The following is a 13777-nucleotide window of genomic DNA, read 5'->3' as shown; positions in this document are numbered from 1 at the left end:
TGATGAATCACAATGCTCAATTTTTGCTTAGTTTTGTTTCAAAGATGTTTTCAGTGTCCAGTGGTCTGATCAATGCATCATTTCATATATTATCAAAGCAATTGCAATTTGTTACCATTTGTTTTGCATTTATATTTATAAAAATATCCCTTACTTTGAGGGAAATAATTTATTTCCTAGAGCTAAAATTTAAGATTGCTTTTTTTTTTTTTAACTCAGTGTAAAACATCACCTTTTACTCAACAGTTTTCTTTCAGTGAATAGGCATAGTCTTAAATATTTACTTTAACAGCAGTTAAAAATGGTGATTATTAGCTGCTTGCTGTAATAATGCAATACGGATGATACTGAGTGAACAGCAGATTCTATCCTTCTCTGAGTATTGTTAAGTAAAAATGATTATTCAGGGTATGTTCTAAAGCGTGTTCTTCTCAAAAAAAAGATTCCTGGAGACTTTAGTGGTTGCTGAGACCAAAAACCCTAAACCCTTAGACTAAATCTAAGCAACCTTGCTGCCTTTACACAGGTATAACTGTGTCCATGAAATGAAGTTCGTGAAATTAGTCAGTTGATACACAAGGTGGAAAGAACTCAGAAATAAAGCATGAGTTTGCAGAATCATTTAACTAATAACCTCACCATGCTTTTAAGATGTGCATGAATCTAGTGTTTAAAAAAAATTTAACAGCTATTAATATTTGAAATAGCATTGGTAATGAACAAAAGTTAAATTAAAATAATAAACTTGAAGACATACTGTATGCCAGTGATTATGGACAGAATAGTCCAGTCTATTCAAAAGCTTGAACTGCTGATAATAATTCATTATAATGCAGTGTTTTTATGCCATAGTGTCACTTTTGGTTTGAAGATGTGAGTGCAACAGTCATTAGAGTTGGCAAGTATTCTGCAGAATGCAAAACAAGAGAAGCTATAGAGACTCTCTACAAGCAATTCAATAAGTTTATTGAGCCTGCAGTGCCTCAGCAACAAGGAAAAATTCAGCGTATTACAGACCTCGCTAGACAGTTATACGGTGAGGAGCTGTCTGGTAATGTACTGTGGGGAAAAAATTACAATAACTTAGGAGGGAGCAGATTCCTAAATTCGTTCATTAAGAAGAAAATCCCATGATGTTTAAAAAACAAATATTTTAAAGGATTGAATGGAAGAGGTGAATAATTTCAGAATAAATATTTTTAAAATAAAAATATGAAAGTACTCCACAGTCTGGTATTAACTTGCTTTTGAGTATACAGCCTGAGTTCACCTTGAAATCAAAGTGTGAATGTCCTTGTAATATTTATGAGCTTGGAATTAAGACTTCATGGTTTATGCTATCTCATAACAGGCAAGCCTTTGAAGTCAAAGTACTTTACTTGTCATATACCTCAGTGCTGAGTGAATTTTTTTATATTAATATTGCTAATAACTAATGGTATTTGATTGCCAACTCTCTTAAGCATTTTATTAGCAAAAAAATGTAGATTGCTATGTAAATACTGGATTTGTAATTGTATTGATTTGGAATATCAATGACCAAAAAGAATGAACATCAACAAACTTCAGATTTTGCTTTTTTTTTTTTTCTGCCACTCATATTGTTTATATATTTGTTCAAGTTATTTTATCCAAAGATAAGATGGCCATTCAAATGTACGAGGATACTGTGTAGCCTATCAATTCAAGTAGTAAATCTGAAAATATTTCAACATACTGTGCTTTTAAATTACTCTAATTTAGTGTTGAAAAGATTAATTAGATAGCACAGATATCTCTCCCCCCCTTTTTTCTTTTTTTTTTTTTGTTTGTTTTGTTTTTTTAACCTTCTCAATGTTAAAACATTAAACGTTTAAACATTCCTATCTGTAGGAAAGGAGCTGACAGAATAGATTCTTGACACCATCTGATTAGGAACACTGAGAGAAAGAAGCTGCTTTGTGGTTTTTAAGTCTTTACATGTGAAAATGCTTCTGCATCCTGCCTTTGTTTTGTATTTAAGTTCTTCCAAGCTGTATAAACAGTAAGGCAACTAGTTTAGGAGACACTTAATGAGGTGTCTTTTAAAACTTTTAAAACAGTATCACTAGCCAGATAGAAGTAATTTTGTTTAAGGAGAAACCTAGCAGAAGACTTGCAGTGACTATGAAGGCCCATCTCAAGTAAACTAGTAAGAGATAGGAAAGCACATTGCTGTGAATCACAGAACTCCTTCAGCAAAATAAAACACAGAAAAATGTAACTACTATAGTATATTGTGGTTACAAAGTATGTTGATCACTACACATCTGTCTGAGGTGTTCTGTTCTACTTTCATGTTGTTTTACCTTTATAGGTATTGAAGAAGGAAAGAAGTATGTCGAAAAAGCCATATTAAAGTACAAAGAAATCATTAATTCTGTTGATGAGTTGTGTAGATCTCTGAGAGCGCTTAAGGAGATTAAGGTATATAATATATATATATATATATATATCTGGAGAATATATTGCATGTGCATCAACTTATCAGGATTAGTTTCTGAATTAGTACTTTTAGCTGAGGATCGTCTGTGGTAGCATGAAGCACTTCTTAATTGTTCACTTTTCTATTATCTTAGATAATGGTCATAATGAGTAAATAAATTGCTACTTGTTTGTGCATTAAACACTCCTCCTAGGTTTCTTTTTCTCAACCTCTTTCAGAACTGTTACTGCTTTCAAGAAACCTTTAGGGGAAAAGGTCACAATTTCTTTGAGTATCTAGACAAATACTTTTTTCCATATTTCTTCTTCCCTTGGTACAGTAACATAGGTAACTGCTAGATCTAAAAAATGCCAAACAACCTAGCTTAGATCTCTACTGGAAAAACCATCCCAAAAAACCAAGTTGTTAAAACCTAAGTAATTTAAATTAGAAAAACATGGTTTATAACATAAATATTTCAATAGAACAACGACATTTTTACTTTCATATTCTGATGGGCTTCTTTAAGTGTATTTAAGTGTAATGCATCAACTGAGAAGAAATTGTGGAAGATAGCTGAGAGGGCTCAATTTCTGTAGTAAAGACTTTGTCTACTCCACCCCCACACTCTCAAAGTAATACATAAAAAATTTCCCACATGCAGCAGTAGCTGATGGATTAAGTCTTCTGTGAAGCTGGAAGAGTTAAGATGCTTAAATATCCTGCTCTTGTTGATGTTGAATGTTGTTTCACTTGTCTTTGATGGAATTATACTGTAAAAACTAATGAACACTCAAATTATCCATTCATACACTTAAAAGCAGTAAGAGATGCCAAAAATACAAAGGAGTTCCAAAAGTCATTAGATGAATGGAAAGAATGCTTTGCCTTGCACTGTGACCATAGAGAAACTCTAATATATATGCCAGTTAGGTTTTTCAGAGTTGTCCTCCCAATCCATGTGTTAAATAAATGCTGTTGTGTGCAGGACAGTAGCTGCAGATTCTGTCAGAACAGGGCTTGAACTTTGATCTTTTTTGCTAGCTTAAAAATGCTTCGAATATTGGAACAGGCTGCCCAGAGAGGTGGTGAAGTCACTTTCCCTGGCGGTATTTAAGAGACAGGTAGATGAGGTGCTTAGGGACATGGTTTAAAGATGAGATTAGTAGTAACGGGTTAATGGTTGGACTCGATGATCTTAAAGGTCTTTTCCAACCATTATTATTCTGTGATTCTGTAACATAATATGGATCTTTTTAAGAGAAGTAGAATTTCAAAATAATTTTAATATTTTACTTTGACTAATTTTGCTAATTGTAAAATTATCCTTCTTTAATAGGATTGTTTGGGTAATGCTTTTTTCACACAGAACCATTCCTAACCTATTTACTGATTACATTAACCTTTAATTTAGATAATTCTTTTTAAAAAGTAAGTAAAAATGAATATTAATTAAAAAAGAATTTTCTACAATAGATACTAGTTCTGCTGCTTTTTTAAAATGGAAGTTGTTATTTTTTCATAATATGTAATATTACGAGATTTTAAAACTAACATTCTTATTGAACATTTCCAGAGTATCTGAATAGTTAATGTCTGTATCTTATGAAGAATAAATAATTCAGCAAATTATCTACAAAAATAGGTTCCATGAGTATGGGATGCCATGACTATGAATCAGTTTAACTTCCTGTCATTTTTAAAGTGTAAGAAATTAAGGGGAAATGTATTGCACAATCTTTTCTGATTTTTGTTTGGCTGTTAAATGTCAGAAGAAAACAACTCTTGGATTTTTCAAGTGCAAAATTAAAGAATACTTTTTCCTCAGGAAAAAAAAAGTAGATTGAACAGATTACACAGAATTTTTCACTTGTTTGATGCTAGAATGGAAAATTAATAATGCAGCACTTCATCTTAAGGACTTATTTAGGACAATAGCTTTTGGCTGGACAGCTAAAGATGTGAAATACACAAAACTACTAAAAAACTTTAGATTTTCCTTATGTTGTGCCACTATGACATTCTCTGAAATCTGTAGATTTCTTTCATTACAATTTTCAATTATTCATTAAGTCTTCATAAAATACAGTATGTTTGTCTAGGTTTCTGTTATGTAAGTACTTTGTAACCAGTTGTAGTCTTTGAGGCTTAAGCTAGAAATAAGTATTAGCTGAAAGGAATGGTAAAAGTACTGATCTAAAGTACAGTTAACTACATTCAGAGTGGTTATGGACTCTCAAGATAGGAAGTTGAGGGAGGGAGAAAAACAAGAAAAAATGCAAATTCTGCCTCATTTTTATGCTTAGAACACATTCTTAGTACACTCCCCTTTCCACCTTTTAGTCAAATTTGAGTCTAGAGACTCACAAATGTTTCTTTCCTTCCTAGAACTGTTTTTCTGAAATCTTGATTTTTTTTTTTCCTGGTTTTGTTGTTTATCCTCTTTTTTCTTAATAGTTTCACTTTCTTAATCCTTTATTTCCCTTTACTTATATTGGGTGCAAATTGGTTAATATTCCTCAGATTCTTGACCTACCACTTGAGTTCTTGAGTCTTTGGTGTTCCTGTCGTTTCCTTGCCTCAGAAAAGATCTACTCATCTTTGAAAAATGTTGCCTTTGCTTGTCCAGAAAGGAATGAATCTGGTTTTGCTGCATATTTTTGCCATAAGCAATCTACACCTGTGCTGATGACAGATTTTAGAAAAGATTTCACTTACTTTTTTTCTACTCTACTGTACAGAGCATAAATCAGTGTGTAGCTAACAATTGCTACCTTCTGTTGTGTATAAGCTTACTTAATTTTCTTTTCATATGTCAGAAAAATGAGTTTTCTGAAGAGTTGGTTACTGTTCAAAAAGAAGAAAGAAATAGTCAAGAAGCAGATGAGGCTCTTATCAAAGACAAAGCAGAGGAACAAAAGCAGCAGGTTAGATTTTATTTTATATTTTTTAAATTATAACTCTATTTCTTAAGAGGCTTTGTGTATTGCTGGAAAGTTTCCATCTTCTAGGCAATCCACATATTATTCCCTATGATTTTTAATTTTTTAAGCCTTCTTTTTACTTGCCTATGTATCTCTTTTTCTTTTCTAAAATAATATTATTTTCATAATCTTTTATCAATTTTCCTTTGGTCCTATTGCCACAGTATTCTGAACGCAGATGTCACCTTTGTGACGATTCCTCCTTCCTCAAGGGAGAACACATTCTGCTCTATCCTTTATAAGACCTAAGAGAATACAGGAAGTAATATAGGAGACTGCTATTAGTATTTCCCAGAGCCCTAATATTCATATAACCCCTAGAGACAGGCTATGAAAGTATTTGATTCATAAGTAAAATGCTATGTAAGAAGCCTCATAGCTCAGAAACTGAACTAAGTAACAGCAGAAATTATGATGCTTTGTTGAATCATTAAGGTCTTCTTCAGGAAATAAAGTGCTTTTTAAACATTTATCTTTCAGATGGCATCAGATAAATTGCTTGCAAATTCAGAAAGCATTACTGAGAAGAGAAACAACACTCTGTTTCCTACCAACACTAAACAGGTATCTGCAGTTTATGTTGATTTTTTTTTTTTTTTTTTTAATCAAATTGGTGGGCATTGTTGTATACTCTCCTTGTTGCTTCTCAGAAGTGACTGATACTGTTATAGATTGGTGGGCTTTGATTGTCTTTTCATTTACAGTATTACAAAATCCAATGCAAAACAAGCACAGAATTACTTCACTTTTGCAGCAGTGTGAATAACAGGAAAGCAGTCATGGCAAAAACATGGTGGAACACAACTATAGCTGTCAGCAGTTCAGTATGACATGTCACAGATTATCTGCTGTACTGTTGGTACAACACCAGACATCAAATAAATAGCAGAACTCAATACCAGGTAGTCGTTTGACGCCTATTGAAATAGTAGTTTGACATCAAATAGTCACCCTTACCTTAAAACACTTAAGTTACATTTCAGTTGCAAAATTCCATGCAAAGGTATCATAAATAAGTTCTAAAATATGAATTGCATGTTGAGGACAATGAACAAAAGGAAATTAGATAGTGAAAGACTGAATATGCACTTAGAATTATAAAAATCCCAGCTGACAAGCAAGTTTTATTCATGGATATACAGTAAGTGAATATGGAAGGTTCCAAATTGTCAATAAATATATGTAGTCCTAGAAATACAGGCAGTAAAAAAACAGACCTCCATTTTATGAGATTAATTCCTTTAGCTTAAAGAACATTTTGAAGCTTTGGGATCCTGGATGTAAATGTAAATAATTTACTATGTGAAATATTCTGGTAAGTTGGAGTGTGTGGTAATATATTTAAGTCTGTAGAAAGGTAGGATACATTGGTAACTGGTGTATGTGTGAGCCGACACAGGCAGGATGCAGGAACAACCACAAAAACCATAGATAAAATGCAAAGAGCAAATTTTTTCTTGTTACCTTGCGAACCAGGGGATCTCTGAAGCAGCATCTGGGGCAACGGCACGTAAGTGGGAATGCAGGCACCGTGGAGCTTGGTCCTTGCTAGAGAGAGCGAGAGATTCCAAACCTGCTGCTTTCACCTGTATATCGGGGATTTTTTGCAGGCAGTAGTTTTCCACTGTGCTTTGATCTTTCTCACAGCAGGGCAGGAATCTCAAGCATGTTCAGGGTGCCCCTGAGTCTATCACTGTGTTATCTGTATGCAGACACATAAGACTAAACAACAAATAGTAGTGTGATACATGTGTTTTTCGACACCCTAGCTGCAAGTCACTTGAGTGTGTTTTTAGTCCTCCTTGCCAATCTTCCGTTATATTCCCAAAATTTAGAACTCTCAAACTTCCATTTTGCAAGCTGGTAACACAGACCAGTTCTACAAGACATTAAATTGTGATGTTCTGTAGAAATTTAACTAATATTAACATTCTCTTCAGTTCAATGCGGAATGTCCTATAATCTACTGATGAGCCAAAATTGTGCCTAATTAATTTTGCTACCTCCATTCCAAGTCAATGGGAGTTTCACCATTGAATTGGAGCTCAGATTTCACTCAAAATTTTATGACTGTTCCAAAGAGCCACCCTCAGGAGAGCCACCTCACCCAGCAGACATCCATAGCTCTATTTCCTATTTCGCTAGGCCACAGCTTTGTCAGTCGTTGTCAGACTGTGCCTCAGCTGACAAGGGGAGAAGTCAGGGGTATGGAAAACAGCAAATATCAGATGTGAAATATGGCAACTGTGATGCCTCCACCCTTTTAATCACTCCATACTTCACTTAAAGAAATAGCAGGTTTTTCTCACCAGAGCTTTCCTGTCTTCCGTCTCCAGCCTTTCCAAGGAAAGACCTGGCCCATTCCCAGCCCCTCGTCTAGTGGGCCAGCAATCTCTGATTTTGTCTATACTTATGCAAACTAGTTTTGCGGTATTAATTTGCTTCAGTAATAAATACCACCCTCTAAAATGTGGTCTAAACCTTCTCATGACAAATTCGTCCTCATGCTTCTTTGATCCATGTGGCGCACAGGGCTGAAAGTCTTCATGCTGCCAAAGCCTGTCTGACAGTTTGCTCACTCACTGCCCACCTGTCATTCTTTTCCCCAGGGTCATTTCCCAGCAATGTCTGGAATAATTGTTCAATTCTGTGATCTCCAGACAAGGTGATCATGACACTGATAGCATATCTCTGCACTAAGATCCTAGATTAGTCACTGGGAGATTCCTACATTGTCGTGTCCTTCCCGTAGATACTCAAATGTATGCCACTGTGTGCACGTGTGCATAGACTCCTCAGTAGGCAGAATGAAACTGGACTGTTGATTTAATTCAGACAGTAGAGACTGGCTATTCAGAAATGTTGACCTTTGTTTTTATAAATGTAGCTGCTCAGAATTTAACATTCTAAATAATTTTTCAGCTGTTTAATATTTAATCAGATTTGGTTAATTAAATTTGTTAATGCAAGTCAGACCAAACCAGCCAGAATTTTCTACTGAAGTGCAGGTTAAAACTTCATTTAAGAAAGACTTGCAAAGTTGGTCAAGCTTAAAACTGAGAGAGTTACTTAGAATAATGCTGATAAGGTTAAAAGAGCTGAGTGACAGTCAAATTTGCAAACCCTAGAAAAAGGTATTGTATGAGTGTGTTGGAATTAATCCCTAAAACTAGCAACTTCTTGGGAATAGTTTACAATTGGTTAGAACTCCAATTAAAAATTCAAATATGTGCAGAGGGAAAAAGTAACTCAGTATTTATTGTTTTCTGAATAATTGTAAAGGGGAAAAATAGACACATTTAACCAAATTGGAAAATCAATTATAATTTTTCATGTTTATATCTATGGTATGTTCATACTGAAAGATATATTGAGGGTCAGAGTTCACCAGGAGATGCTTGTGGAAAAGACATTTAATAACCAAACTTGAACTTCATCTTACAATTGAATTGACTTATTTAGTAAAATAGACACAGTAAAATACCAACTTTCTTCCAGTCATTTATTCATGGATCTAGTATGAACCACATGGCTTTGAAATGATAAATGTATTAACTTGGAAAAACATCTATTTTAAAACTACCATATCTACAGGACCAGGGCATGTGTGAGGTTCTATTACTTCTTTTTACTTTTATTTTGTTATTTTTGTTCACTGATGATTGGGTTATATTTAGAGCAATAAAGCAAAAAGAAAGCCAAAATGAATATGCCACTGCACTTTTGTACTGGATACTGACAAAGAGACTTGGTTTGGAAAGAAATGACAACCAATGTATCACCCAAATTGAATGAACAGTTTATAGGTGATTGAAACATTGCTTAGGGGATTATATATTTTTGCATAGAACTCAACAATAAGAGAATAGCATAAAAAAACTTTATGAACAGCTTTGCTGAGTGTCCTGGCATAAATGAAGTAAGCCTGAATATGTGATTATACATTTATATAAAAATCAAGAGGCAGAGAAGTAATTAATAAATCCGATAATGTCTTTGCATTGTGATTAAAATTAATGCACTCATGTCACATCCAATTCTTTTTGAAACATGACGAATGGGATTTTTTTATTCTGGATGCAAGATAATATAAAAATAATTTTAACATTGTTTTCTATTAATGTTTGGACAGGATCTTGAAACAACTGGGAAAAAAATGAGGGAAATACAAAATGCTTGGAAATATTCTCATAGTTGTTGATTTAATTATGTAAATCTTGAACGTGACTGGTGACTCTCTCAAAGAATCAAAGTTCAGTAACTTGGCTGTTAGTATATTTTTATTGCTATGTGACTGTTCCCATTTAGGTGTAATTAGGCAACCTCCCCCTCACCTTCCCCTTGCAAATGCTCTTCTAAGCAGCACCTACAGGAAATTCATAGGTTGTCCTTTGTTTATAGAAAGAGGTACTTTTTCTTTTATTGTTACTATTATAATAAATGCTTATATATAATTATAATAATATCTGCTAGAATCTATCCAAACAGCTTCAATTCCAGTTAGCTGCTGCTATTTTTTCTGAGGAATTATCCTTTTCCATGTATTTATCTCCTCCCGATTCTTAGAATATGTTAAGCTTAATTATAAGAAATATCCAATGTCATGCTAGCTTCTGCATGAAAAGGAGATGCATAGAATGATAACTGAATCTCTCTCTCTGTTTTTCTTTTCCTTCTTCTTTCCCCTCCTAATTTAAGGAGAGGAATAAATTGGCTGATATTCCAATTATCTGTCCAGCTGGTGAAGATCTTGTTTCACAGGATACAGAGCTGTCATCTTCAGCCAAAAAGGATAGTTTACAGACTGAATTCCTGGCAGAAGAAATACCCTCCGGAGATGAATATGAGTGTACATCACCTGATGATATCTCTTTGCCACCGCTTTCTGAGACACCAGAATCCAACCTCTTACATTCTGAAACAGAGCTAGAAGAGCAGTGCTGTTGTAGTTCTCATAGTTTGCATGTCAGTTCCTATAGCTTGCAAATGCAGAAAACCACTAGTATTAAAAAAGTGATGGAAGCGTCTGATCTTTTAACAAATTCTGCTTATGCTGATGCTAGAAATAATAGAATAGAAAGTCCATTAGATCAGTTTGAGAAGTTTTGTATCTCTTCAACAGATTTAGATCCAAAAGTCAGAGCAGTGTCTCCTTTGACTTGTAGCTTACAAGGAATATCTGAAGCTAGCACTGCTTCCTGCACTGTAAATACCAAACCAGTGTATAGCATGATGAGTGCAGTGTGCAAAACACATTTGCAACACCTTGAACTTCATAAAAGCATGGCAGAAACACAAGAACAATTGCATGACTTGAATAACTGTACTAAAACCCAGGACAGGCTGCATGCTTTGCCTGATGCATTCTCAGGTTTTGTATTTCAATCAGACACCACCAGAAGCTGTCAGAGGCAGATGGTCACCCAAGAAGAGATTAAAAGTTCTTCAGAAAAGAACAGCATGGCCAGCCTAACTGGACAGGCGCCTAACTTCTCCCAGCTTCTGTCTAACAAAACCGTCATGGAAGGTTCTCCAGTAGCTTTGGAAGTAGAAGTAACAGGATTCCCAGAGCCTACACTGACATGGTGGGTAGCTTATGAGAAGAAGTAAATATGCCTATTAGCAAGACATCTGGAACCACTTATAACCAAATTAATTAAGCTATAGACTAGAATAAATGGGCTTGTATCCTTTCTACTCCACACTTCTGCATGTTTCCCACCTTCAAAATTGCTTTTGACAATTAACCTACTTGAAAAAATAATCTCTCTATACTTAATTCTATGAATAATGACATCATCAAACTACTTGCAAGCATATCCAATGTTTTTTAAGCAAATAAATCGTATAGTTTTTATATTCTGGAATATGACATTCCACTTGTTCCATAATTTCTTAAAACAAATGCGCACTCCAGGTTTACCATAAGTAAATTCACCTGCGTTGTCTTAGGATCTTGACACTATATATGGACAGACAGGCATGTAAATATGCATGCACACTAAAGTGTTTATATAGTTGCTACATATACATAGTCACACATTTATATATGTGTGAGAGTCAGTTGTCAAAAACTGGAGAGAGGTTACAAGTTAAAAAACCCTCTAAATGTCTATACTGAGAGAACCAGTTTTATATTATATATTTGTATGCACTATCTCTCCCTGAATTGCTGTATGTCTATTAAAATTGTTTTATACTGCATTTGTGAGGAATACAGGTTATGTAATATAAACATCTTTTAAGATTACCTTTAAGAAATTCCCTGTCAAATGGAATAGGGACTGAAAGAGGAGCAAGATTTCAAGATTTTGGTAATAGTCCTCTATGTGTTGGCATATTTTCCTAAAATTTTACCTCATTTGCTATTTCTCCACTTATTCCATCAGACTTTCACAATGGAGGTCTTTCTTTTAATGTATTAAAATTAGATATACTCCTTACTTAAATGTGTTGATGTTAAGACTATTATTGCACATGTAAAGAACTGGACAAACTGCAAGCTTTTAGTAAGCTGAATTTTCTTCTATGGCACTGAGAAAAATACTGGACAGTGCAACTTTGGTGCTATACTGTGTTGGTATCAATAAAGTCACTTTGTTTTAAATCACAGTATTCTACACTTTGAGCAGTATTGTTGGTTTAACAAGAGGTACCTTCATTTTTATTTTATCATAAGAAAGCATTAATTTAGCTCAAAAATAGATACATTGTTGATATATGGTCTTTTAAAAAATAACATTCAACTGAAAGCATTTTGCAAATTAGAAATTTATGAAAACAAAAAAAAGTGGGGTTTTGTAATTAAAAATTCACCAATATCATGTATTTTGTACTGATGCAGACATTTTATTGGACATACATGTAGAAAAGCAGTTCTAGGTTTGTGTTAGGTTACTTGTAGCTTATATTGAAACATCATGAGGCAATAAGAGCCAGAATTTTCCCTCACTTCCAATATGTAAATCAGGAGTCAATACCAATATGTGGTGACAGATCCTCAAATGTCAGAATATGACACCAGTTGTCTGAAATAACTCCTGATGCATTGTTCTGTCCTGTTTGATGATGTAAACTAAGTGAATGTTAAGTGGGCTGGGGTGGAGGAATAGGTCCTTGACTGTACTTTATACTGAAGATACAAGTTTAGAAAGTTTGTACATTACTTACGCATCTTAAGAGCCTGTTCAGGAATTGAATGTGGATTGACTCAATGCCTTACTGGCAAAACTGCTTCAGCTCAAAACTGAGAGCCCAGACTTTCATGCTACTCTCTCCAATATTGCAGTGAGATTACTGTGACTTTAAAAACCATTTTCAGAACCACATTTTCTAGTATTAAGAATGTATTATCAAGCAATTTGAATTGTTTAAATATTCATCCATATTTACATATAACTTTAAAAATGGAGAAATAAGAGCACAGCAGTGAGGTCTATCTCTTGCTGTTAATGTAGTGTAGAGGTTGTCTGAATTAGCAAAGTTCTGCTTGGCATACAGTGATGTAAATCTGACTTGAAAACTGACTCTCTGCTTCAGGTACAAGAAGGGCCAGAAACTGACTGCAGATGAGCACTTAAAGCTTTTACGAAAGGAGACAAAGCATACTTTGTTCATTCAGAAGGTGTGTGATAAAGATGCTGGCCTCTATGTTGTTCGGGCTAAAAATTTGAACGGCACTATCTCATCAAGTGCCATTCTCCACGTGAAAGGTAACAGGCCACCTATTGCAAGAATAGACTGGGTAATGCTGTGTGTCATCTATATTAGCATATCACTAATATACTGGCTATTCACAAAATAAGTACAATATTGACTGCACTGGACTTAATTCTCACATTTATTTTCTTACACTGCATCTTTCACAATCTGTATCAAACCACTTGTATTTTACATTTGATATATTGCTTGTTTCTTTAATGCCAGTATTATGTGCTTATTTTCCTTTCTCATAGTGATGAGATAAAGAAGTTACAAAGATTTTCTAGAATCTGAGGCAGAGTTTTGCTTTCTAAAAACTCTGGCACTACAGAGTGTAGCAAACAGTTTTAAAGGGTATAGGTATTAAATCTCAAGATACATCCACATAGAATGATCAGATCAACATATATTTTATAATATGCCTTTCTTTTGCCAGGGGAGAGGGGGGCAATGTTGAAATGTTTTTTAAACATCAAATGTCTAATTTTTCTCATATGCTTTTTTATTTGTAGAATAAGGCTTCTTAGTAAAGAAATCATACCATTCATGATTGCACTGACTTAGGTGAGATTTAAATCTCTCTCAGCCCAGCAGATTGGCTACGGAAATGAAAATTGCAGTAGTTTCCAATAGAGTTGTGATCATCTGC

At 34.3% G+C, this 13777-nt stretch overlaps 1 protein-coding gene across 1 annotated transcript in view; it reads left to right on the top strand.

Moving 5' to 3' along the window:
- CCDC141 (coiled-coil domain containing 141) overlaps positions 1-13231 on the top strand; it is a 79505-nt gene extending 66274 nt beyond the window's left edge. The window contains exons 20-25 of the mRNA XM_010169802.2: positions 853-1036; positions 2336-2445; positions 5263-5370; positions 5908-5991; positions 10126-11012; positions 12967-13231. Coding sequence (XP_010168104.2) covers positions 853-1036; positions 2336-2445; positions 5263-5370; positions 5908-5991; positions 10126-11012; positions 12967-13231 — 1638 coding nt within the window. The remainder of the gene's footprint in view (positions 1-852; positions 1037-2335; positions 2446-5262; positions 5371-5907; positions 5992-10125; positions 11013-12966) is intronic.
- The last annotated feature ends 546 nt before the right edge of the window (positions 13232-13777 follow it).

Source organism: Antrostomus carolinensis, unplaced genomic scaffold, assembly GCF_000700745.2.
Source record: "Antrostomus carolinensis isolate BGI_N321 unplaced genomic scaffold, ASM70074v2 scaffold6886, whole genome shotgun sequence".
In the NCBI taxonomy this organism is placed as follows: Eukaryota; Metazoa; Chordata; class Aves; order Caprimulgiformes; family Caprimulgidae; genus Antrostomus; species Antrostomus carolinensis.
The sequence above is the reverse complement of the archived record's forward strand: the minus strand, read 5'-3'. Positions and strand labels throughout refer to the sequence as shown.